The 24,569-nt window shown below is 47.4% G+C and overlaps 10 protein-coding genes across 10 annotated transcripts; 4 read left to right on the top strand and 6 right to left on the bottom strand.

Moving 5' to 3' along the window:
- Positions 1 to 1,133: 1,133 nt before the first annotated feature.
- N7466_003215 (putative MFS sugar transporter) lies at positions 1,134 to 2,864 on the top strand (the record flags this gene model as incomplete). Its single annotated transcript, XM_057162612.1, has 2 exons — positions 1,134 to 1,695; positions 1,762 to 2,864. The coding sequence occupies 2 exons, from the start codon at positions 1,134 to 1,136 to the stop codon at positions 2,862 to 2,864; spliced, it is 1,665 nt and encodes a 554-aa protein (XP_057023727.1).
- Positions 2,865 to 3,874: 1,010 nt separating this feature from the next.
- N7466_003214 (dynamin family protein) lies at positions 3,875 to 6,104 on the top strand (the record flags this gene model as incomplete). Its single annotated transcript, XM_057162611.1, has 3 exons — positions 3,875 to 5,101; positions 5,306 to 5,824; positions 5,883 to 6,104. 3 exons carry the CDS (start codon positions 3,875 to 3,877, stop codon positions 6,102 to 6,104), a joined length of 1,968 nt encoding a protein of 655 aa, XP_057023726.1.
- Positions 6,105 to 6,786: 682 nt separating this feature from the next.
- N7466_003213 (uncharacterized protein) lies at positions 6,787 to 7,100 on the bottom strand (the record flags this gene model as incomplete). Its single annotated transcript, XM_057162610.1, has 2 exons — positions 6,787 to 6,947; positions 6,995 to 7,100. The coding sequence occupies 2 exons, from the start codon at positions 7,098 to 7,100 to the stop codon at positions 6,787 to 6,789; spliced, it is 267 nt and encodes an 88-aa protein (XP_057023725.1).
- Positions 7,101 to 7,666: 566 nt separating this feature from the next.
- On the top strand, positions 7,667 to 8,575 carry N7466_003212 (uncharacterized protein; the record flags this gene model as incomplete). Its single annotated transcript, XM_057162609.1, has 2 exons — positions 7,667 to 7,671; positions 8,128 to 8,575. 2 exons carry the CDS (start codon positions 7,667 to 7,669, stop codon positions 8,573 to 8,575), a joined length of 453 nt encoding a protein of 150 aa, XP_057023724.1.
- Positions 8,576 to 9,604: 1,029 nt separating this feature from the next.
- Positions 9,605 to 10,165, top strand: N7466_003211 (uncharacterized protein; the record flags this gene model as incomplete). Its single annotated transcript, XM_057162608.1, has 1 exon — positions 9,605 to 10,165. The coding sequence occupies one exon, from the start codon at positions 9,605 to 9,607 to the stop codon at positions 10,163 to 10,165; it is 561 nt and encodes a 186-aa protein (XP_057023723.1).
- Positions 10,166 to 10,876: 711 nt separating this feature from the next.
- Positions 10,877 to 11,719, bottom strand: N7466_003210 (YoaK family protein; the record flags this gene model as incomplete). Its single annotated transcript, XM_057162607.1, has 2 exons — positions 10,877 to 11,469; positions 11,533 to 11,719. The coding sequence occupies 2 exons, from the start codon at positions 11,717 to 11,719 to the stop codon at positions 10,877 to 10,879; spliced, it is 780 nt and encodes a 259-aa protein (XP_057023722.1).
- An 836-nt stretch (positions 11,720 to 12,555) lies between these two features.
- N7466_003209 (quinate permease) lies at positions 12,556 to 14,226 on the bottom strand (the record flags this gene model as incomplete). Its single annotated transcript, XM_057162606.1, has 4 exons — positions 12,556 to 12,711; positions 12,783 to 13,204; positions 13,257 to 13,656; positions 13,729 to 14,226. 4 exons carry the CDS (start codon positions 14,224 to 14,226, stop codon positions 12,556 to 12,558), a joined length of 1,476 nt encoding a protein of 491 aa, XP_057023721.1.
- A 709-nt stretch (positions 14,227 to 14,935) lies between these two features.
- N7466_003208 (DUF3716 domain-containing protein) lies at positions 14,936 to 16,131 on the bottom strand (the record flags this gene model as incomplete). Its single annotated transcript, XM_057162605.1, has 3 exons — positions 14,936 to 15,767; positions 15,838 to 16,026; positions 16,124 to 16,131. The coding sequence occupies 3 exons, from the start codon at positions 16,129 to 16,131 to the stop codon at positions 14,936 to 14,938; spliced, it is 1,029 nt and encodes a 342-aa protein (XP_057023720.1).
- Positions 16,132 to 16,517: 386 nt separating this feature from the next.
- On the bottom strand, positions 16,518 to 16,967 carry N7466_003207 (uncharacterized protein; the record flags this gene model as incomplete). The annotated part of the gene is made up of 2 exons (XM_057162604.1): positions 16,518 to 16,646; positions 16,776 to 16,967. The coding sequence occupies 2 exons, from the start codon at positions 16,965 to 16,967 to the stop codon at positions 16,518 to 16,520; spliced, it is 321 nt and encodes a 106-aa protein (XP_057023719.1).
- Positions 16,968 to 23,857: 6,890 nt separating this feature from the next.
- N7466_003206 (uncharacterized protein) lies at positions 23,858 to 24,136 on the bottom strand (the record flags this gene model as incomplete). The annotated part of the gene is made up of 1 exon (XM_057162603.1): positions 23,858 to 24,136. One exon carries the CDS (start codon positions 24,134 to 24,136, stop codon positions 23,858 to 23,860), a length of 279 nt encoding a protein of 92 aa, XP_057023718.1.
- Positions 24,137 to 24,569: the final 433 nt, after the last annotated feature.

Raw genomic sequence — 24,569 nt, 5'->3', positions numbered from 1 at the left:
CGAGTTTTGTCTCCCCGGGCCGGCAGTACCTGTGTGGTGTGTGCGCTAAGTGGAGATCCATTTCGCCGAGATGTCGCCGACACGTAATGGAGTCTCCGTGGGGAACCTCAATCTTTACGGAGTAAGTTACCTTTTGGCAAACTGAGTCTGCGTAATGAATATGAATCGTTCCCGTTAACACCCTGCAGCCCGGAGACTCTCCGAGATTTCTCTTCCCATGTGACGTGCCTACTTTTTCAACCCCCATGCACCCCCATCCATCGGCAAAGCTGATCTCGCCGACCTCGTCTCGGGACATATCGGCTTTGTCTTCACCCGTAAGCAAGGAAATACTCCACTTGGCAGGCCGATTTCTGCACAAAGAAACGGGAAGCCGGGAATTTTCCAGAACTACGATGCCGATAAAGTGGAGGTGTGTGTACAAGGGTGTTGGCATCGATCAGCGGTTGTTTGTTAGGATCAGGGCAAAAATCGCCACGCAGCGTTATGCTTTGGGAATGCGACCTTGGAACTTGTACTGTGTTGAGCTTCCCCGGGCTGCGATTCGTTCAGACGACCGATGATCGAATTCCCCGGCTTGTTTTTCCCCCTCTCTCCACATTCTCCTATCCCTGTCAAGCACGCAGATGGATACTCATTCGGGCGGTCTTGACCATGTTTGTGCGCCCGGTGAGTTCAAATGTCGATTTCCCCTCCTGGCTTCTCGTGGCCCCCCGGATCCCGTTTTTCTCCACAGCCGACAAAACTTGGAGTACATGTACACTAGTACGGAGTACTGAAGAGACGAATGGGAGACACGGGACGGATCCTTAGCCGTGTTTTTAGACTTTCAGTTTCTCCGTAAGTTGGTTTTTCCCCACCTTTGCTTTTTTGTTTTTCACTCGTGCGTCAGTGGTCGCCAAAGTGTATTTCCGGTGCATGGGGGTTGATGTTGGTCTGAGACTGAAGGACTTCAAATACTTGCTGTGCCCCCCTTTATTCAATTCTTTTGTACGCACGTGCTTTCTTCTCCCTTCCTGTTCTATTCTATTCATATATTCCCACTGAGTGGGACCCGGCCAAGACGCCAGGTTTAGTTTTTTATACATTTAGTTTATACATCCTTTACCCTAGAAAGGCTTGTCTTTTTCAAGATGTCGGACGTCAAGGATGTTGAGGCCCCTTCGGACATGCACAAGGAGGCTCCCATCGCCCTTGAGATGGACCATGTGACCGAGAAGGTCGACCAAGAGATCACCGAGGCGGCTATGGACGCTGAACTGCAACAGCTCGAGGAGCAGTTGCAAACATTGCCGAAGTCTAAGCTCGAGGTGACGTTCTCAAACCCAGCTGTCTATACCTACATGCTGGTGGCTTTCGCTTCCATGGGTGGTCTCCTTTCCGGTCTGGATCAGTCCCTCATCAGTGGTGCAAACTTGTCCCTCCCCACGGCTCTCAACTTGAGTTCAAGCGAGGCTAGTTTGGTGAACGGTGGCATGCCGCTCGGTGCTGTCGCTGGTGCTCTTTTGCTCTCCCCGGCAAACGAGTACCTTGGTCGTCGCATGTCTATCATTGTTTCTTGCATTCTATACACAATTGGTGCAGGCCTGGAGGCTGGTGCCATCAACTTTGGTATGATGTTTGCTGGTCGTATGATTTTGGGTGCCGGTGTTGGTCTGGAGGGCGGTACCGTCCCCGTCTACGTTGCGGAGTCCGGTAAGAATTCCTTTTGGTTTCATTATTTCTAAAGCCACCTTATACTAATCTACCGGCGCAATCTAGTTCCCAGCAAAATCCGTGGTAACCTCGTCTCGCTCTACCAATTGAACATCGCCCTTGGTGAAGTCCTCGGATACGCCGTCGCCGCCATCTTCATCGGCGTTGACGGTTCCTGGCGCTACATTCTTGGATCTTCCCTCGTCTTCTCCACCATCCTTTTCGTCGGCATGCTGTTCCTCCCAGAAAGCCCCCGTTACCTGATGCACAAGGGCCACGAGATCGAGGCCTACGGAGTCTGGAAGCGCATCCGTGGCTTCAACGACTACGCAGCCAAGGACGAGTTCCTGGGTATGCGCCAGGCCGTCCAGCAAGAGGCCGAGGAGCAGGCCCAGACAAAGAAGTATCCCTGGATGGATTTCTTCACCAACCCCCGTGCCCGCCGCGCCATCGTCTACGCCAACATCATGATCTTCCTTGGCCAGTTCACCGGTGTCAACGCCGTCATGTACTACATGTCGACTCTGATGGAGGCCATCGGCTTCGACGAGAAGACCTCCGTCTTCATGTCTCTCGTCGGTGGTGCTTCGCTCATGTTCGGCGCCATCCCTGCTGTCCTGTACATGGAGCGCTTCGGCCGTCGCTACTGGGCTAACGCCATGCTGCCCGGCTTCTTCATTGGTCTTGTTCTCGTCGGCGTGGGCTACACCATCGACTATGAGAAGTACCCCGCTGCGGCTCAGGGTGTCTACTTGACCGGTATCATCCTTTACATGGGCTTCTTCGGCTCTTACGCCTGTCTGACCTGGGTCATTCCCTCTGAGGTTTTCCCCACATACCTCCGTTCATACGGAATGACCACCGCCGACGCCAACCTCTTCCTGTGCTCCTTCATCGTGACCTACAACTTCACCCGCATGATGGACTCCATGAGCCGAATCGGTCTGACCCTCGGTTTCTACGGTGGTATTGCCGTGCTTGGCTGGTTCTACCAGATTGTCTTCATGCCTGAGACTAAGAACAAGTCTCTCGAGGAAATCGATGAGCTCTTCTCACAGCCTACATCTGTTATTGTAAAGCAGAACATGAAGCAGACTGCCCAGGTTATCCGCGACCTCTCACACTTCCGCCTGCGCAAGGTTTTCTCCCCTGAGCCTTATGAAAAATAAATCTCGGCTCTCAGTTAATGCCTGGTATGAGAAGCTGGGCCTCTGATCACCTTGCGTGATTGTGGTGTCATTGTTTTTGGTTTATTATTTTTATATTTTTTATGCTTTCATGACTCGACATGAGCATGTGCTATGATGCACTGCAATATACCCCTATCATTTGTATAACAATGAAGTTCCGTCCTTGTGCAATCTCTCTTTATCCATGTTCGTAATATATAAAGTTTTCCTATTGACAGCTGAGGAAGCTGACCGAGTCCATCTAATATGTTTCTTCAAAATGGATGAATAACAGATTGGGACGCACTGCAAGCACTTGAGGCAAAAACGCAGTGTTGCATCTGTGGCACATTCATCAATACTAGTGTAATATATTTTCTTCAAATTTGAATGTTACTTCAAACGAAAAGAGTACTCAAGTGCTTGAGATCCAAGGGTCCCAATCCCAATTTGAAACCTCAGACCTTCTGGAATCTGGACCTCTTACATACCGCGCATACCACTCTCCTCCTTTCACTTCTCTAACCTTTCAAAAACGCAACCCCCCGACGGCCGAGAAGCCTAGCAAGTAAGTCATGCATGCCTGTGGAGAGAAATATACGGTGATGATATGCTAATACAGATCCAACAAGGAGCAGGCTGAACATCTTGACAGACCCAACGATCGAGGGAACTGTTAAAGTCCAAAAAGGGCAAGTACGTATGCTTCAAGGCGGGATACGTTTATAGGAATTTGCCGGTGACATTTCTATAAAAGACTTTTCCTCACTCTTCATCCTCTTGACTTCTTCAACTATCCGACAGGCTTCCAACGCATCTAGAGTGGCTTTCCACCAACTATCTTCCCCCAGATATACTCCCCCAGTTCTATTTCTCTCACCACCAATTCTTTCTCACTACTTTGGATGTTAGTTAGTTCACTTGAAATCCTCCTGCTCCCTTCAACTCTTTCCTCAATATCTGACCAGCACCCGATTCATCATCTTCCAACCTACTAGGTTCCCTGCACCATGTCTGAATCAATAGATGATGATAATGCTGCACTGAAATCCACACATGTTGAAAAAAATGTTCCGCTCCGCTCAAAAAAGACATCCTCTCGTTTGAACCTTATTGACCGAATCCGGGGATACGGAATCAGTGAATACATTTCACTGCCCCAACTAGTGGTATGTGGTGACCAATCAGCTGGTAAAAGCTCTGTCCTTGAGGGTATCACCGGGATCCCGTTTCCAAGACAAGATGGCCTTTGCACTCGATTTGCAACCGAAATCATCCTTCGTCATGAGCCCAACGAAACGAAGTTCACCGCCACAATTATCCCCCATCACTCCAGAGATGACGAGACAAGAGACAAACTCAAAAGCCTCAATCACCGGTTCAAGAGCTTTGAGGAGCTGCCCAGCATCATCAGGAAAGCGGGAGACCTGATGGGGCTATCTGCTGAGGCTGGATCTGGGCCAACGTTTGCCTCGGATGTTCTTCGGCTTGAACTTGTTGGCAATACTGGCGTCCACCTGACTATTGTGGATGTTCCTGGGCTGATCTCAGTCTCAGAAAATGAAGATGATGTGAACCTAGTTGCAAGTCTGGTGGACTCATACCTGCAAAATTCCCGAACCATAATCCTTGCTGTTGTACCAGCAAGCAGCGACGTGGACACGCAAGCCATTATTCAACGTGCTCGATTTTTCGATAAGGCCGGCGAAAGAACAGTTGGAATCATCACAAAGCCCGATCTTATCAACAAGGGAACGGAGCCACGAGTTGCAAGGCTAGCAAAGAATTGTGACAAGACCAAGCTGGCTCTGGGATTTTTCCTTCTTAAAAACCCGGCCCCAAGTGATCTCGCTGCTGGAATGACCGGCGAGGAACGTCGCAAAGTGGAAGTAGATTTCTTTTCCAAGGAGCCATGGAGTAAACAAGGCTTGGATCCTTCTCGAATCGGCATCGAGAATTTGAAATCATTTTTACAGGAACTTCTTGACACTCACATTGAGACAGAGTTGGTGAAGGTCCGCGAAGAAGTACATGAACTGCTACAGCAGACTAACCAAGTTCTTGTTGATCTCGGAAGTGAGCGTAAAACTGCCAATCAGATTCGGACATTCCTGACAAGAGCCAGTACGGACTACTGCAATCTTGTCCAATCTGGTGTTGATGGAGCCTACGACCTACATTATAGCAGCTTCTTCGAGGCAGGTAACCAGGATTTGTATTTCCGTCTCCGTGCTGCGGTGCACGTGGAAAATGAGAAGTTCTCGGACTATATGAGTGAGAGTGGCGCAAAAAGAATTGTTACAGATACGATAATTCCCCAAAGTGCGAAAGAGAAAGAGACCGGTCAAATGCAACTGACGCGCGGGAAAATGCTCAAATAGATACGAGAAGTGAGATCGACTGTCCCCATGTAAATAATTTGTATCACTGACTCAGTCTAGATTTACCAAAAAACGAGAGGTCAAGAGCTCCCCGGAACCTACAATCATGGGCTGGTCGCGAAATTGTTTCATGATCAGTCGTCGCGATGGCCCCAGATTGCTAAAGAGCATGTCCGCGAGACTTCGCAGTTGGTTTCCCGATTTCTGGGAGCCGTACTACAACAAACAATCAAGGATCATAAAGTCCGGGCCAAGGTTCATCAGATCGTCAACAAAGCGTTAGAAAAAAATATCAAGGCCGGAATGCTTGAACTTGAAAAGTTGATCGAAGACGAAGGTCGGCATCCAATCACGTACAACCGCTATTACACCGATGCCATCCAGAAATCTCGACAGGACCGCTCCGATGAACTGCTCAAAGCATCCGTGGGCAATGCTCTCGAAAGCTATAAGAATACGACCGGTGATCCAGAAACCAAAAAAATGAGATTGATTTCGACAGTTCAGGGGCAAGTAGTAGTTGATATGAAAGAGCAGGTGTGTCTGGACGCTGAAACGGACTTGAATGCTTACTACAAGGTCAGCTCACACCACTACATTGTTACTAATTGATGATTGCTTACTGACTGGACTCTAGATAGCATGCAGGACATTTGTCGACAATGTCTGCCGGCTGGTCATCGAGCGACACATTCTGGCGAAATTGAACGAAGCCTTCAACCCCACGACCGTCAGTTCATATGCGGATGATGAGCTCATCTCTCTTGCCCAGGAGTCCCCTCAGGTTGCCACCGAACGTTCCGGTGCAATGAATCTTCGAGATGCATTGGAACGTAGCTTGAATGATTTGAAAGCTTAGGTGATTCTTTCGAGGGCGAAGCTTGAGTCTTTCCGCTTTGCAGCTTCCCTCTCGTGGTATTTCTTTGCTCGATATTCTGAAGAGAAACTTGCTGTTGGATACTTCAATAGTTGAATATCAATGAATGCTATTTCAATATCTTGCTGATCGTTTAATTCCCCAAGCGACCTTGCAATGCAGATTATAATGCAAAGGCCAATCATTTGAACCGATATTCTTCTCAGTTTCGGCCTAATCCTGATACAGGGCAAACGCACTATTTTACTTTGATCAACAATATGAAGGGGCTTTACTCTAAACATGGGGAGTTGTGTAATTTGTAACAATCCCCGCATACAAGACTCCGCCGTCCTCGACGTGAGCAAAACATACATGGGGCTCCAAAAGTCTTTACTCAATCAAATTATCAATCACGCACCCCACCAAATCAAACAATCATATATTATACTCTATAATTTTTATTAATTAAATGATAGTGGTTAGTATGATAACCCCGGGCAGCCCCCACTACTACGAGTCAAGGCAGTATTGAGTAAATCAAGCTGTCGATTGTATGCTGCGGTATTTGCTACCATCTACATGTAGTCTTTAAAAGCACTCTAAGCTCTGCCTGAGCAAGCTTCAATTGGTTAAATAAATCGAGATCTGGTTGTATACGGAAGACCTGTCGCTCAAAGAGCCCCTATATAGGCTCAATTGGGGCCATATCTGGCGAATGTGGAGGCCATTCCATAACCTCGACTCCATGTGTTTCAAACCATTGTTGAGTGCCCTGTGCTGTATGAATATTGGCATTATCTTGTTGGAATATCATGCCTGGTTGATAATAATCGATTAGACCCTCTTCAAGGGTATTTAATATATGATAATGCTGTATAGCCGCCACGCACTAGTCACGGCAAGCTTAGTTAACGAACGGCGTAGGCTAAGAACCTTTCCGATAGCTTGCATCAACGAAGAATCCTTAGAGGAATTTGCAGTAGAGACAATGAACATTTTGTAGACGTCAACGGCGTAATCATCAGGAGCCCAAATGTCCGGAACAAACCCCTTCTGATCGCGGTACTCAATAAGAGTTCGGATTAAGTCGTTGAAGGTACATCGCGAAAATATATTGATCCAGTGGCAATTGGCGCACTCGTTGATTCGCTCAACCTGTACCCAGAATAGTAGCGGGATGTTCCCGACCGGCAACGAAATATCCCAGAGATGCTGCCTATGATTTCATCAATATGGTGATTAATTGAAGATAACGAAAGTGAAACTCACCGGGCTATAATTGCAAAAATAGATCTGAAGTCCAAGAAGACTCAAAGGAACTTAGATTAGCTAAAGACTCCAAGGTAGGTTCAATGGTCTCTAAGACAGTTAATAGGTCTCCGAGATAGGTCAAAAAGAGATACAATAGCAGCCAAAAAGTCGAAGGAATTCAAGAGGGTCAAAAAAGAAGCAAAGCTAGGTAGATAAGAAAGTAGAACATCACTACCATCGGTATTTGGGGAGGGGTTATAAACATTGAATTCAGAAGAAGCTGATAGTGCAGATAAGAATGTGAGCGAATGATGCTGTGATAATACTGAATATCAAAAAGTAAGACCTGGTGAATCCCCTCCATTCTCTCTGGGACTTAATCTTACCTTTCCCTCTGTTTCTTTCCTTCTTATTTCTCTCCCCACCAGACTCACAGTTTAAAGAAGTATTCCTCTTACTATCTTTACTTTACTTTTTCTCTTATATACGTACCTCCAAAATCCCTCCTGCTCTTTTCTTTACTCAGTCTGATCTATTCTAACAACCGTCGCCTGATCCCTTTTCGTTTCTCTTACTCTTCTCTCTCTTACCAATTCTCACCTAGTATTTTTCTGCTTTCCTCACTTCACTTTGCCCCTTCTAGATCTTATCCAACACACATCCCTTCATACTGGTGCCCTCACTATCAGTAGCAAGATATCAGGGTTAGTTCAGTTATGCATCTCCATCTCCTTTAACTTGATGGTTACTTATCTGATGAACCTATTTATAGGAAAGAAACCGGCTCTGTTGAGCACCCCGAAGACAACTGTTCATCCTCCTGTCAGACGAGGAACGGAGTACTTGATTCAGATGTGGCTTTGGAGACAATCACCGAATCTGTGAACGGTCGGCCGGCAAACCAAGGCTACACTCGAAATGAGCTCATGGAAGAAGAGTTCAGCATTGAAAGAGATCGGTTGTATGCTCAAATGGAGGTACTTCGAAAGCAAATGGAGGATGCAAAGAAGCAAACTCAACTGGCACTGGGCACCATTCAAAAGCTTTCGAACCCACTTCCAGCAGAACTCTTACCAATCGACACAAAAGCATACTCGACATGCCTAGCAGGACCATGGCTCCGGGAGCTTTACCAGAGTATTGAAGAGCTGGTCGACAAGGTTCGAGCCACCACAGATGAGGTAGTCGAGTTATTTGATAGATCTGAGGGCATGCGGTGACTCTAGGGGTCTTGTGAGACAGATGATTCTTGTCATTATTGAATTTCATGCAAGCTGTCGCTGAGCTGCGAGGACCGAGGGTCATATCAAATTCCAGAATCCAGACTGACTATGATATCAAATACTACACTACTTAGCCTCACCATCTAGATTATTACCTGGCCATAGCAACACCTGTCGACATCAGTATTCTCTGGCTCCACTGGGGCCGTTAGCCCCGGATATATCTAGCCGTGAATAGCATGTTTATACTAGTGCATGCGTAGTACCTAGGACTCTTGGATTGTCCACACCTTTCAAATGTTTAAATGATCCAATATTACTAGTACTAAGGTCCACACATGTGCACGTACGTACTTCTGTTCTATACCGACAGTCTTCAAACACATCTGTAGTGGCTTTCCACCAAATATCGCCTAGTACTATTTATGGTTTCAATTATTACTAAACTGGGTTCGGCGTATATAGTTGTCCCGACTGCGGCGGCCAATAGCCGCCACCCAACTACACATCCGAATTTCAACTCCTAACCTCACCGCCCTGTTTCCCGCCCGTATTGTATTCAATGTTTATCACATACAGGAGTATCTTAAGAGATTTGATCTAAATACGGATCACTTTTAGAAAAAACTTGGGAGCAGACTTGAGAAAAGACTTGAAAGTAGTCTTGAGAGTAGATTTAAGAGGAGACTTGAGGGTAGTCTTGAGAGTAGATTTAAGAGGAGACTTGAGGGTAGTCTTGAGAGTAGACTTGAGAATAGGTTTGAGAAGGGACTTGAGAATGGATTACTTATATGACTAGGATCTTAGCCTCTCTTTCTTGTCAGCTGTTATGATAATTTACTTCGCTGCATAGAATCAGTTGTATCCAACAAGGACTTTATGAAATCTCATCCTCCGGGGTTAATTAACAGCACCGATTTCCAGACAGAGATCGATCCCGTTTTGAAAAGGTTCCGAGCAACCTCACAGATTCTCGATTTACTTAAGCGACAGCGAAGGTTGATCGAAGAAGATTTACTTGTTGAGATGAAGCGTCAAAGGGTCACCGGACCGTCGGATGATGGACTCTTGCGGAGAGCTTATGCGGATACAATCATTCCCCGCGTCATGGGGGCAGCAGCGAAAACCAAAAAACGCCCCTTCGACCAAAAAGCATTCAAGAAGGATGTGAAGCAATATTACGGCCTACCAACTCATCCAAAAGATCACTCCTTCTGTCATGTTCTCTGTTTTGCTGTACCCGCCAGTTTTGTCAAGGCCGCTCATTTGGTACCTAAGTCCTTGAGCGAGCCAGAAGTTTCCCACATCTTTGGGGTACAAGATGGCGTCCTCACTGATCCACGCAATGGTAGGAAAGCGCTCTCCCAAAGACTTTGGCCGTCCGGCGCAGAGTATTTACACAAATATACTCTCCAAACCCTCGCGCGATGTGTATCGGGTTTTGAGCTTCCTGATGAGTTTGTCGTGGATAAGACTTTCAAAGATCCAGTCAATGAATCTTGCTGCATATATACCGGTATGATTCTTGGGGCCGACATTAGAGATACTGCCACGGATACCCGTGGCGATGGTGGGAATGATGAGTAGCTGAACTCAGGGAGAAGTGAGGAAAGTCTGAAGTGGAAGAGACTGGAGGAAACAAATGTGCAGATATGATTGCCGGGATGGGAGAGAGGAACATGGAGCATTCATATTTCAAGTGTGTGTATTTTTTTCGCTGAAGCCCAAGTTCGAGCGGATGGTGCGGGGAGGTATTACATAAACAATGTATGGCGGCCGATAGAGGCCAAGGGTCACATCCCAATTCCAATTTTCACTTCACCGCCCTATTTCCCGTGCTGCATTTATCACATATCGGAATATCTTGAGGGATTTGATCTAAATACGGGTCACTTTTAGACGAGACTTGAGAGTAGACTTGAGAGTAGACTTGAGAAGGCACTTGAATAGGGACTTGAGAAGGGACTTGAGAAGAGACTTAAGAATGGATTATCAAATATGACTAAGATCTCTGCCTCTCTTTCTTCCCAGTTGTTGTGATAAAATACCTAAAAGAAAGAGAAGTAATATGTCACATGACCCCCTGTTAGGGTCACCTGACGGCTCGATAGTTAGAACTTAAGATTAGTTAGAGTCTTAGATAGTAATCCATCCGCATTACCATCAGATCACAACATAATATAACAATGAATTTGGAATTACTCGTAATTTACTTTCTGCCGGTCGGAAAGTTGAAATTGGGATGTGACCCTCGGGTGGCCTCTATCGGCCGCCATAGCCGAATGCATAATCTATCAATCATGCAGGACTCCAGAAAAACCAGCCGACGCCCGCCGTAAACTTCAAGAATGCAGCCAGCCACAGCGATACCGCCATACCCCCCGCAGATCGACTTAACCAACCTCCCACAATGGCCCCAGTCAAAAGCATCAAAGCCCCCGCGACACGACGATTCCGTTTCGGGTTTGCGGCTAAATCCTGGAAGAAAAGCGCATCCGAGGCGAGATCATAATAAACACTTGTCAATACGACACCAGGAATCTCATTGAAACCCAAGACACGGGTGGAGTTGATCGAGCCGGCGGATTGAAACGCCATCAGTGCGATGGGGATCAGAGCCAGATTTGGATTTTCGAACGTGAAGGCGTTCCCAATCTGTTTTTGGATCACGCCTGTCTGGATCAGCGCCGCAGTGACGATGATCATGATGCTTTGGATGGCGAATGATATGACTAGCGTGCCGCGGCGGCGCGGTCCCAGAAAATGGGTCAGACGTGCGAAAAAAATGCCGCCGATTATGAAAGAGAAGATCGAGACTAGGGACCGGCTCCATGCGTGGGGGGATCCGATGGGTTGTTGGGATGCTCCCAGTCCGAGCACGATTGTGTTTCCTGATATAAGGTCAGCTTATATATGTTCTCAGTCGGTATTATCTGGCGCTGGATATAACGGACCGGTTTGCATGGCGAGGAAACAGGACCAGGAGTTGAATGCGCAACTGTCGCATAGCCCGGTATTGAAGCACAAGAGCAGGCATATCCAGTCGGCATAGGAAGAGTCAATTGTCTGAGCCCATTTGCTAGACCTTGTTGGTGCCATGGCAGGATTGCAAGTGGTATCCTTGTGCCCTCGCAGAGACATGATGAATCCTGTGAATGTGATGGGACGCACAGAAAACAAGTTGGAATGGGGTTTTCAGGTTGAAGAATATTTAGTCCGAAATAACGACGTCTTCCCGCAAGGTTGCAAAGTTTAGCTCGGTCGTCGCCGGTTTATGCCAGAGGGAATGTGGGCCCCGGCAAGGAACTTTCAGCTGGGTGTGTATTCGATTTTCGATTGTCTCAAAATACCTCCGATACACATAGCTAGATCCACAGAGGCTTTTGTGTTTTGCGTTTCGCGTGACACGGTGAACGTGCCGAAAAGTTTGTTGTAGCAAAAGGAAATGGGTATGTGGGTGGGGAGAGTGGGTCGGTCGTTCTGTGCATTCAGCCTTATAAGTGGGGCCCAGGAAGGCAGCCAAGTTTCCGGCAACAACGGCATCGTTCCAAGAGATAAAGCAGGCGAATAGGAGTAGGAGTGCCGACCACTTACGCACGCGTTTGAAGACCAGATTTTCCGAATAAAGTTGAGCAAGCTATTATGCTTCAGATAGTCACACTATTATATATAGTGATCTTAGTAACGAGCTAATCGAAGATAGGGAAGAAGAGAAGAAGAGCATTGAAGAAAGGGGATAATGAGTAGAACTGAGTAGAAATGTGGGGCGAAGGTGCACCTTGGTCTCAACCAAGGATGGTGAGGCCCCAGTATTTGGGTCTGGGATAGGTTTACCACAGATCCCGGTCCGGATAGTTGGACTACGAATCTGTCGTGAACTTATCCGGACCCCCATTTTTTGCCACCTTTAGTTAACCTTACGAGCTGATAATTCTACCGCAAAGCTATGAATCTGATTTGAGTGACATGAATTGGGCTTACCGCAGCAATTCGCTAGTCTCCTCCAAATTCTTTCGGGATGTTTCCGGTAGCCACACAATCCCCCACACAAAGCCTACCAAGGCAATCGCAAAGAAAAACCAGAATGTCCCTTTCGGCTGGAGCGCATCTTTTAGCATCATATTCGGAAGAGCCTGGATAGATCATATCGAGATTAGCTGCTGTTAGGCAATGAAGAGTGCTGGGCAAAGAGGAGGGATATCACCTTGACAAGAGCAAACTTATTGGCATAATGAAAGGACATCAAGAAGCTTGTGCCAAGCGTCCGGACCGGCGATGGAAGCATCTCCGCATTAATCAAATACTGGATGGAATTCCAGCCAAACGCGTAGCCAACTCCAGTAAGATAGATCGCCGCAACAGCACCATCGGCGGCTCGAGACGCATTCCCGGAATCCGGATCACCTAGTCCATCCCAGGCAGTGATGAAAATGGCAACGTAAAGCAGTGCCAGGAGTTGAAGGAAGATACCAGAAACGAGAGTTTTCTTTCTTCCAATACGATCGATGAAGAACAATGCGCTTATAATCGCCGACACAAGTTTGACCACTCCAAAGATCGCGGTCTTCAACAGTTTTTCAGAATTCCCACTCACATTGACGAGAGCAAAGAACTTCGGCGCATATGCTTTCGTGGAGCGTCAGTATCACTTAACCTAGTATCAGGATATTTGACTTACTTGTGATGGCGTTCGTCCCCGACCATTGACTAAGAATCTGTGCGCAAACCAGGAACAGCATTCGATAAAGATTGGCACGACCCCCAGATAGCGCTTTGAGTTGCTGTATAATAGATAGTCCCGATTCTCCAGCCGACGACTTTGTAGCATGCTCGTTTTGAAGAACACCAAACTCACGCACAATTGAGGGATCGTCGACAGGCAGCCCCCAGAGCCGAGCAAGACTTTGGAGAGCCGCGGTTGTTCGGCCGCACGAAACGGAATACTTGGGGCTTTCGACGCAGCCGAGTGAACAGACAAGTAATACACCAGCCGTCATGAGCTGGCTGCTCTCTGGAAGAATCCACTGGCTCGAGCTCCCACCAGAGATATGAAGCGAGGCCCCATAGCCAGCGAAATACTAAATAGATTTTCAGCTTAGCAATCATACATAACCTTGCATCGCCTCAGACATCGGAACATTTCATCTCACCCCAATCAAAACACCAATATACTCAGACGAAGCATAAATACCCACCAGCAGACCCCTAGAAGCACTAGGCGCAATCTCAGCAAGGTAAATAGGCCCAACAATGCCTGCCTGTCCAATACCGAGACCCATAATGAACCGACCGGCAATGAGCTGTCTCATGTTTCCGGCAGAAGTGATGAAAATCACCGTGCCCACGATCCAAAGCAGACATAGTTGGCGCATGGTCCAAAGAGGCCCAATCCAGTGGCTGGAGAAAAAGGCAATGAACGCCCCCGGTATGCTCCCAAGATGCACCATGGATGTAATGTCCGATAGTCTGCTTGCTCGTTCATCCGCGTTCAAGTAGGCTGCATGGAGCTGATATTCCTTGATAAACGAGCGCAGGTCCACCACGGTCGCGATGAGACTTTCGTCTAATCCTTTCGCTGAACCTAGTAGGCCGAAGGCTACTGCGGCGCAAAGGATGTGGATATTTAGTAACTTGGGTGTTGAAATCATTTTCTATAGGAAATGCTAGCACTTTTCTGGTATCGACATATGTTCAAAAGGAGGGTGCTCTCTGCTGCTGTAATTCAAACATTTAACTGGTATTGAATCTTATTAGGTAATTGATAGGAAATTGCGGGCTTTCGTTGTGTAATCACAAGGTCCTCGATTTAATCTTAATGTGGAGCGATCACAGGAAAAAGGCTGCAGGCTGATGGACACGCAGGACGGACCCACTATAGAGTCAATACCAAAATTCAAAAAATGCATATGATGTAGAAGTTTGCAATACCCCATCAGCTACGTGATGAACAATCGCTATGGGGATACTGATATCAAATTCTGCGTATAGCATCGGTGCCGAGTTTTAATTGCTGCTGGGTTAGAATAGTCTCCTATTCCTACTCCGGAATTCGCAACAACCTCGATCAATATGTACACACGTGATTATTTCTCTATCATATAGATTCAACGACAAACGTTTGGCAAGCCATTATTTTCACGGAGGTTCTCTTTTCAAGCAAATATTAGTTTCAATGGTCGAACTCTCAAGTAGAACAGGTGCGTATCAAGGCATGATGGATGAAACAGAAACCTGCTCGCTACTAGTACACGATATTGGCATCTTCAAGAGGCATCACTAAAGAGAAATAATAGTACATAAATGAAAGCATCTGCCCATTAGGCCAAAAAACACACACACAAGAAGCCATATGACCAGCTACTCCAACAAGACTTCTATTCTGGCCATAGTTTTAGTCACCTTATCAGCCAGATGTCCGAACTCCTCACTGGTCTTCAGGCTTGCGCTATGACCTTCCGGAATCCAAAGATAAGTGAGATAATGGTAATACTCCTCGAGGGCCTGCACCCTCTCAGAAGGCGGTATCGTTAGACCGATTTGCAGTGGATCAGCAAACACTGTCGCTTTGTAGTAATCAGATGCATTCTCAAGTGCATCGGCATGAGACGCCAACAATTTCAAAATCTCCCGATGAGCATCCTTCAGCTCAGCAATTTCCTCCGCAACGGCGTCTGCTTCTTCCGGCCTCACACGCTGCCCTCTCCACCGAACCGGGCGAGCGGGCAGGCTGGTGTTAAAGGAGCACCGGTAGGACTGCCTGCTCCAATGACAGTTCCCACAATCCTGTACTCCGTCCACCCGGACGCAGAACGCAAATGGACCATACCGCCTGCTACAGCTATGGCACATTTCCTGGGGGTCCTGGATGATCGTTCCCACACACTGCATTACGGCGGCTTCCACATTAATCGTGCTGTAGTTGATGCGCGAATAGAGTGTTTTTGCGTCCCAAGGCGAATTCGAGCTCGCTTTCCAGCGGAGAACAGGTTCGTTGATGCACTTCATGGCCAGAAGCTTTTCCAGAATGTCTCCCCTGAGACCATATCTGGAAATTGCGATGGGAAACCTGAGGGGGGGTGTCATGATGAGATCCGCCCACTTTCCTGGCGGCATGGGCTCTGTGCCGGTGATTGGGGCTGGCAGGGTGATCACCGGGCCGATTGCACTTGCAGGTAGATCGCTGGAGAGGCTAGTTATATCAATCTGAAATCAGCTTTTGTTTCAATTTGGTCATATGTTAATCAACGGGGGCTACTTACGTGACATCTGGGAGAATTTCACTAGCGGGAAGCGTCTCAGGTTCATCAGTCGCTTGTAGAGGCTCCTCAAGGTCAGGGTTGAACTGGCCAGGGTTGAACTGGTCAGGGTTGAGCTGGTCAGGGTTGAACTGGTCAGGGTTGAACTGGTCAGGGTTGAACAGGTCAGGACGAATTGGGTTTGTGAAAGCCCTCACGCGAGGGAAAGGTCTGGTGTTATTTCTTTTGAAATCCACATATTAGCCACATAAACATCGGAGGGAAGGGAAGTAAGGGAATCGGAACATACTCAGCCATTTTGATGGCGGATGAAAGAAAAAGAGGACAAAAGAAATGGCTTTCGAAGAAGGTCGGGGTCGTTCTGGGAGTTGGAGGGGCGACGGAGAAATAAAGAAGAGAGAAGAGAAGAAAGAAGGGAATGGGAAGATAAGTCAAACAGAGGATGCGCGAGCGTAAACGCTAGTCTTATACACCTCCAACTGCCCTTTATCTCCCATCTGACTTGTGTTTCTCACTACTATTCATACTCACCTGATTAGGGCATTGCCTATTTGTAATGCATATGACTTACAACATCGACAGAAAGCCCCGGTACTATATTCCGATTACTGGAGAAAGGAAATAGAAAAATCCAGAATCCGATAAGGCTCATAACCACTAAAACTTGTAATGGCATGCATGTCTCAATCGAAGGGGTTCACCCACTCAGTATCCGAATCGCCCTCACTTGCGTCCCCCGCACTTTCGTCGCTCGCACTTTCATCGTCTTCAGTTTCATGATTATCGTCTTCGTCCGCGACACCAAGGCCTAACTATAGCCAGGGGGTCTCCCGACTTAATAGGTAAAAGGTCTTCGGGTCACTAACGATGCTGTTGAGGACCGGTGTGAACTCGATTTCGGGAATTCATTGCAGACAGAGAATCTTATAGGCCATAATTACGACAGCAGTGTTAGAGTGGACCCGAGCCTTCGTGAGGTCCCACGCAGTATTGTATTCCCGAACGAAGGTGTGCATCACCGAAGTGAGGGGACCGTTTTCGAGGCTCTCGAGTAGCTTAGAACCCTTCAACCCACTCTCCGTCGCCACCTTTATAAGTAAACGGCGTAAGCTAAGCACACACCCAATGCTCATGAATAGGGCCGAATATTTTTTGATGACGCTGCATGCACAATAAAGAGTTTGAAGGCTTCCGAAGTGTAATCACCCGTAGCCCACTCGTCCGGTACAATCTATCTTTCTAGCCGATGTTCCAGTAACACAGCAACGGCCTCGTCGTCCGTTGGTCACTCGATCGCACGTTGCTTGCCTTTTGAGCTCAAGGAGAGAGATGGCGAAGGTTCGACGTTCGAGCTTGTCAGCAAGCCTAATTTTTTCCACAAGCTCAACGGCGATCAAATTGGAGACGCAAATTGGAAAAGAAAAACCATGGAAACATTTGAAAGCAATCGGACATAACTTGGAAAAGAAAAACTAAGGGGCAATACATTCGGATCTATGTAGGAACGATTTTGCTCGCGCCTGACCATCGGCCCGACCAACTCAAGAGCCACATGCCTTAAATCCGCGTCGCCAATGCTATCGATGGCGGTGACCAGGTCCAGCAATTTTGAATGTGTGCAGCTATCCATGCGGGCAAGAGCATCGTCAATTGATGCTCGTTGTGCATCGAGCATGCGACAGGACTCAAAGTCCGCTGCGCAATCCGCAAAAACTCCGATACCGTGGTTGAAATCGGTGACAGTTGGGTCAGCGCAGTGACCATGGGGATGACCGCTGAGCCAGGTGTATCTGGGATACACGGAGTGAATTCCAATTGAGGAAATTCTGATCGGGGCGTGAACTGATTCTGACGCGGTGGTGGAAAGATAAGCTCGATGCATCAATCGTAGCAGTAGTAGCGTTTTGAGTAGGAGCTGTCAAGGAATCAAAATCCTTTACCAAACATTGCGACCCGATTGACACATCTTCCTTCCTCTTTCTAATTTCCCGATTCGGTGCAGCGAAAGGGCTGTATTCGTTGATGGAGGCTGGATATATCAGCGTTATTGCATAGTACATAACGACCACACATGAGCAGGGGCACAAAGTGTCAGAATTCACAACATTCTTATTGAGCTGAAACCCGTACCTGATCTTAATCGCTTTTCCCGATGTTGCTGGGATGCGCTTGATAGACTTCAGGTCCCTAACCCGGCCAGATGAAGCCTCCACCTTCGATGGTCAACAAGAGGAGCATGGCCTTTCTCAGATACCTCGGGCTTTTCGGCGCTTATGTGACTCCACTTTAGCTTCGAGGTAGTACTGGTTCCCCATTCACAAAATTCCAGGATCCTGGCCTGGTAAACTGATCGCTCCGTTCCTACCTGACAATGCCGAAGTCCGCCATAGATTGGTGTTCCGAGCGGGGTGGATTGGTTGTTGACTTCGAGACCTGAGTCGCCTTCTTCCCAAACGAGGTCTTGTAATTTCGACCAAGGCAAGAACCCTCAGGCGGGTTCCTCGAACCATTTGGTCGGTTCAGATATGGATTGCCAATATACCCTTTCGTAACCACTATCTGCCATCACTCCTCTGTCTTGATGTTGCTCTGCACGACAACACAGCAACATCGTACTTTTGTCTGGCATCGGAAGAGCCAGGAATGCATGACCTGTATGCCTTTTATGACCATGCTTTTCGAGTTTCAGCGTTCCTGCCAAATCCCATTCACAGAGTGAGCGTGCGGTTGAGAAACTTCCCATTCTCCGCCACTTCACTTTTCACTTCCAAGATTCTATATCTCCATGCATCCTCCGTTCATTATTTGTATGCTGGTATGCCGGTTACCCCTTGGCCGCCAGTTAAATCAAATTGGAATCCTGACACCAACAATGTTCTTGCCTTTTTCGCCGCTTTCCCCACCATCGCAGTAGCCAGCTAGTTTCATCACCACCAAGATACCCAGGACTGGGAATCCCCACAGCCTATACCTGAACAATCGCAGGGAATCCAGTCAAGTGAGAGGTGGACGATTTTCGCACATGAATGGGCCCATCATATCAGACAAAGGTGCAACTGTCACGCAAAGTCAGAATTGACGTGGAAGTAGGTTTTGCAACAACGGTGCTTCGATATAGATCATATGCGTTAATGTATGACTGCGGGGTCGTCTCTCCCTCGGTTCAGTCGAAGTATCTAGGCCCACACCTTTCTTTCCTTTCCTGGTCTTCCTGGGAGAAGGAGGGGAGTTCAAAGCTGGAAGTCGCCTTGTTGAGAGAATAAAGTGCTTTGTTGACGTTTGTTCCCGCCATGTACAGCTTGAACTCATTCGCCAGCAAAACATAAACGACACAACAAGTGGATATTATGAACCTTGACGTCAACCTTGGCATTTGCCCCAGTATAGCTCCCGTTTCAGACTCATCCAAGTTCTCAACTTCAGCCTCACTGGACCCCAGGGACTGAAGTGAGCGTTCAAGTGGTCCACAAGATAATGAATGACTGCATCCATATTCTGTCGAGGTCGATATCACGCCTGGGCCAGCTTCAATGTTTCTGGCTGTTCCACTTTGAGCCATTCATCTGATTTGGAAATCGCTCGCGTAATTAACATTTCAGTGGCAATTTCGAATTACCACTAGCCTGAGCAAGTTGAGCGACGATGGATAAGAGTTTTTCGTACAGCTCTCACTCCGCCGAACCAGCTAGAATAGATCGCAGTTTCAAGTGCACAGACCGTAATTCTGAATTTGCTTGATCGCCCAAGTCACTTGGACATTTCAAAGGTGGCATGAAAGAACGTAGCATCGCGTACAGTGCATCAGAGGCACTGATCCCATGCGACTCATTTCTTTGCTATACCCTTAATGTTGGCTTTTTTGAGGCCAAGGTTTTAGGACACAAGGGCCCTTCATTCCTTCGTTGACGTTTTGATAGAGAAATCTGCGACCACTTCTAGCTGTATGGCAGTAGTCTTGATATTTGCCTCATTCTTGAGGTTCTTGAGCAAGAACGAGGAGATCGTTTGCGTAGTCGTCGTAGTTCCAATAGCGATTCCCACAGGCTTTGGCAATCATGAACTCCGTGCCCTTGGCCCGGGGCCTTGGGTCTTCAATGGTGGATCGATCTTGATAGCTGGACCCTTCTCCATCACCTGTGTCGTGGCATATTCGAGTTTGGAAGGTATCGATTGATCATCTTGCGTCGTCGAAGTCCAGTCCAACTGCCGGACATGTAAAATGGAGTTCCTTCTGTGTATCCGCGTCTCCAGAGAATAGTTTGGGGTATGTTTTATGAAAGGCACCCAGCACGGAAAATGTTTGTTTGTAACAGACTTGCACCACTCGTGCGTCTGGTATCAGATCCTCGGCATCACTGACTGGCGGTGGGAGATTCCGCGGGAGAGCTCGATGGCCCAAGAATAAGGCTAATTCGGGCTTCTATTGATGTCAGATTAGCATTCGAGTTCATAAAGTCTCATGGAAAGTGAAGTTCTCACAAGGTTGCTGTGAGCTGTGGGGCTGTCAGCATGGTGGTCTCTGAACAAGCCCTCTCGCGCCACTTTTGAGTCCCTTCGAGTGGGAGGGACATCATTTTGGGTAATAAATTGAGGAATCTGGGTGGATTGACAAGGAAAAAGAAAGAAGAAAGAGTAAAGAGCGGAGAGGAAGAGGGAAGAGGTAAGAGGTAAGAGGGGGAATAGAGGGAAGGGGGGAAGAGGAGCCGAAGACGGAATCGATCAAGGATAATGGAAGATGCAAAAAGAAAGAGAAAATAGAAGAGGGAACGGACAAAGTAAGGCCTAGACGGAAGGCCGTTAAGCGCAAGTGTATAAACAAGTGAGTCATTGTGTGATCCAGACATTGACCCCAACTGGCAGGAGAGAGAAACCTTCTCTCTGAATAATTAAGCGGTCGATGATAACCTACACATGTGCGCATGAAATTGGTTGACGGCTCCAATCATTATGATATGGATGTGGGATACTGTATCAGAGTTCTCATAACTAAGGTTTAGGCTCAGTCAATCACTTGAGTGTATCAACAAATCTGCATATCTCTCCCTATACTTGTCAGGTACTTGCCCAAAGCCGTATCAGCTCAGGTATGTAGTACTTGAGAGCTAAGATGTTCTTGAGGATCCAGAGAGATGATTCCTCAAAGTACACATGCATCAGGTTGACTCAAGTGCTAGGAATGGTGATTCATTTATGACATCTGGAGGGCGCTTACTAAGTTCTTTCCACATGTGCACGATTAGTCCTTGCACGACGAATCACAAACATTCAAATGTTGATTTGAACACTTAAGCCTGTGCATATGGTCAGTTATCATGAAGAGGACATTTCGATGAATGCCCAACTAGAATATATATCTCATCAATTGATGCATATACGGGCTAGTCGTGCCAGACAAAATGCATGTGGGAGCAAAAGGAACATTTGAAAGCTCGGTATATTCTTGAAACCAGCGTCCGTGGAAAATTACCCGAGTCGTCACCGCACTCTAAAAATGCGGTGCTACGGTTGCCAGACATCAATAGAGTGAGTAAAATTGAAGAAGGGTAAAGATTCCTGGATTTGAACACAAGAAACGGGTGACACAACATTTGAATACTGTGGCCCCACCTGAAATTCCCCGACTGGAGAACCTTATATACTGCGACCCACATCCAGCCCCGCAATCCTGCAGCCTCCCGAGTCCCAGTGAGCACAGCAGAGATTATCGACTGCCCTAAAGCCAGGGGAGCGAACACGTCTGATGTTCTTTACCAAAACCACTATAGTAAAATTTGAAGGAAATTACATCCGAGAAACAATAATAGTATTCAAAGATCATGCCAGCACTTGCACTTTGATGAGAATTCCTATCACTGGTAATCTGATCAAAACAGAACAAAACAAACGACAAAAGATCCGCGACTACCCCGACCGCCAAGCCCTGTGGCCACAAAAGAGCAACAACAAGATGCTCAGAGTTCGTTACCGTTGACGAGAATGTGGACGAACGAAACCACCGTCTGCTCATACCCGGGGCAGGTGGGACTCGGGAGAGATGTGGAGGAAGTTTGCATTAGCAAAAAAGAGGATAATTGCTGCCACCCTATCCTTGAGTTATCCAGGTGTATTTCTTGCAAATGTTCGAACAGGACGATCCCGCAGAAGTCCCGTAAGTCCTTGACCTCAAAGTCCCCATTCATTATTCGTCTTCGTGGTTGTAATCTTCCCGGCGGATGTGGTAGTTTGGCCTTAGATGCCTCCAGTGTAAAGAGGACACGGATGTTATTGGTGGTCTTTAGTTCACCTAATCTGGAGGTCCAAGCCACGTTGAACACTGTCGAGACTCACAGCGAAATCACCCCCTTTCCTACCGATCTTCCACGGTTGATGAAGAACAAGGATGGTAGTCCAAATTCAGGCCCAATATTCGGTTTCAATGTTCGCAAGAGGGAAACCAGGGGAAAGGACAAACTCCCTACTCCACGTATGATCTACTCCCTCCATCAAGTTGCGGTTACGACTTTGCCTCGTGACCAGTGTCGCGTTCGTAGAACCCGGACAGTATGTTCATCTTGTCAACAGTCCAGCGCACCAGTGAAGAAGGGATCGCAAATAGCGACTTCGCTATATCTTTGAACGAAATCTCAGAGATGAATTTTGTAACTCGAGGTCGTGTATGTTGTGATTTTAATCGATGCGCCAGAAAGAATGCGCTGGCGACCTTTCACATGCGAGATTTCGAGACCGTTTGTGATAATAGGTCTCTGAGAGAGTTGTTAAGAGAAAGAGATTGCGACCGTACTAATCGCTCATTGCATCGCTCCAAGGGTAGGTATTACAGCCTGACTTAGCTTGTATAGAATCAGCCTTGCCTGTGTTTCGGTGGCAGTGCTCTTGTACTGCCATCTCTCGCTTGCAAGGCCCCACAACCTCCCACGCATTTGCCTCAACAACCACTGTAGACACATCTTTTTCCTGCCACTTCTGAGTCTGGTGGATCCGCGTGAGGACGCAGAGATGTTCGACCAATATCTCAATACTGGCGTTCCAGATGTTGAGATTGTCGGTTTGTCATTCTCCCCATTGGAGTTTGCCGTATGTTGCGTACCTAAGTGTTGCAATCCATAACTGGCCCAGCTGCATCAGGGGGCATTTTAACCCAAGAGCTGGAAGATTGCATCGAACCGTAATTTGGTTGCCAGATAGATAAAAATCGGTACTGTGGACTGCGTTGGCTCCTCACACATCCATGAAAGGAGCCTTGTCGAATGAAAAGCGGCAACAGAGGTTGGAGAGAATGAAAAGTAAAGATGAGAAGATTGTGGGATGGGCTCCAGGAGAACAAGGTAGTAGATAGGAGATTGTGTTCAAGGTTGGTGTGGGGCTTCCGGTTGAAGTGAGGAGTTAGAAAGAGGAAGAGAATACCGGAGTGAAATGGCGGATTATATATGGAGAAATAAAGTGAGGGAGAACTTGATAGACTGCACGACTCGGCCTTTGCAACCTCTGCAGCCACTCAAAGCAGCATTTACGTTATCTCAGTGCATGTGGCATGAGGATGCAGCGACTGATAATATACAACCATCCCACCTGAGTGATCCCATGACTACTATATTGAAGAGATCACCGAGCGAGAGTCCATGCTCCTATTTTGTTCAGTGAGCCTGGACTTTATCGCCCCTCATAAAGGCAGCGGAAGCCCAAACAGAAAATCCTCACCTGCCAGGCATTATCCTGTGTTATATAAGTCTTTACTGGTGTATGACGAGTCAAAAGAAGTGACGTACTCGAAGAGGGTGATAAATGACGCCTTTTTAAAAAAAGAAAAATGGCCCACAATAAATACTGAAGTTCTACGTGCATGCCCCCAAGTGGCATTTCATATTCTTAAGCCTTAGGATATCGATGATATAATTCGTCCCCGACATTTCTGCCAAGTCCATGTTTAGCTCTTATTATCACACCTAATGAGATCCAGGACACGACTGGATTTGGGCCAACTCCAATCGAGAAGCATCGGCCCAGGCAAAAACTTGGATTATGTCTAGAACGCAGATACCAATGCACTGGATAAGAAAGATATGCCAAACATTGCGGCGCCCACAATCAGGCCAGAATTACGGTGCCCAAACACCTCGCTCGCACCGCCAGTCTTCGTTGCACTCACCGCCGCGCCAGTCGTTGTCGCAGTTTCGCTGTGAGAAGCAGTTCCCGTCGCCGAAACAACCCCCTCGGTCGTCCGGACATTGGCATTCGTTGTAGCAGCCGTGTTAAAGCCCAGTGCAACGGAAGCGGACGGCAGGGTAACAGTCGTGGTACCCATAGCCAAGGCTGATATGGAAGACCCGCTCTGATCAACCACAGTAGGAAAAGCCTGTTCAGTAACGCATACTGCCGATGCTCGAGCGTCGATATAGGTACATTCGACTACAGAGGTACTGATTAGGGATTAGCTACGTCTCCAGATTGGAATTTGCTCCTGTTCTAATATCATGGCTCACAATGTCCTTGAGGGAACGGTATATGCTAGTTCGACGTATGACGGGGCAGTGACAACGGTCGCACCAGCCGCAGGGAGCGTGCAAAGAGTGGCATCGGCATCACACTTTATATTGTACGTGGTATGAGTGTCATCCTGTGTCATTTATATTAGTTATCGACCCTCCAGAGCCGAATGTTTGCGCGGCATACGCCTCCAACGGTAGAAATGGAGTAGTCACTCAAGTTGAGGAACCGGGCCAAGAAGGGGGAGCTAG

This window comes from Penicillium verhagenii (assembly GCF_028828195.1).
Source record: "Penicillium verhagenii strain IBT 33310 chromosome Unknown utg000004l_segment0_segment0, whole genome shotgun sequence".
Taxonomy (NCBI): Eukaryota; Fungi; Ascomycota; class Eurotiomycetes; order Eurotiales; family Aspergillaceae; genus Penicillium; species Penicillium verhagenii.
Note: the sequence above shows the minus strand (reverse complement) of the source record. Positions and strands in the feature narration are given on the sequence as shown.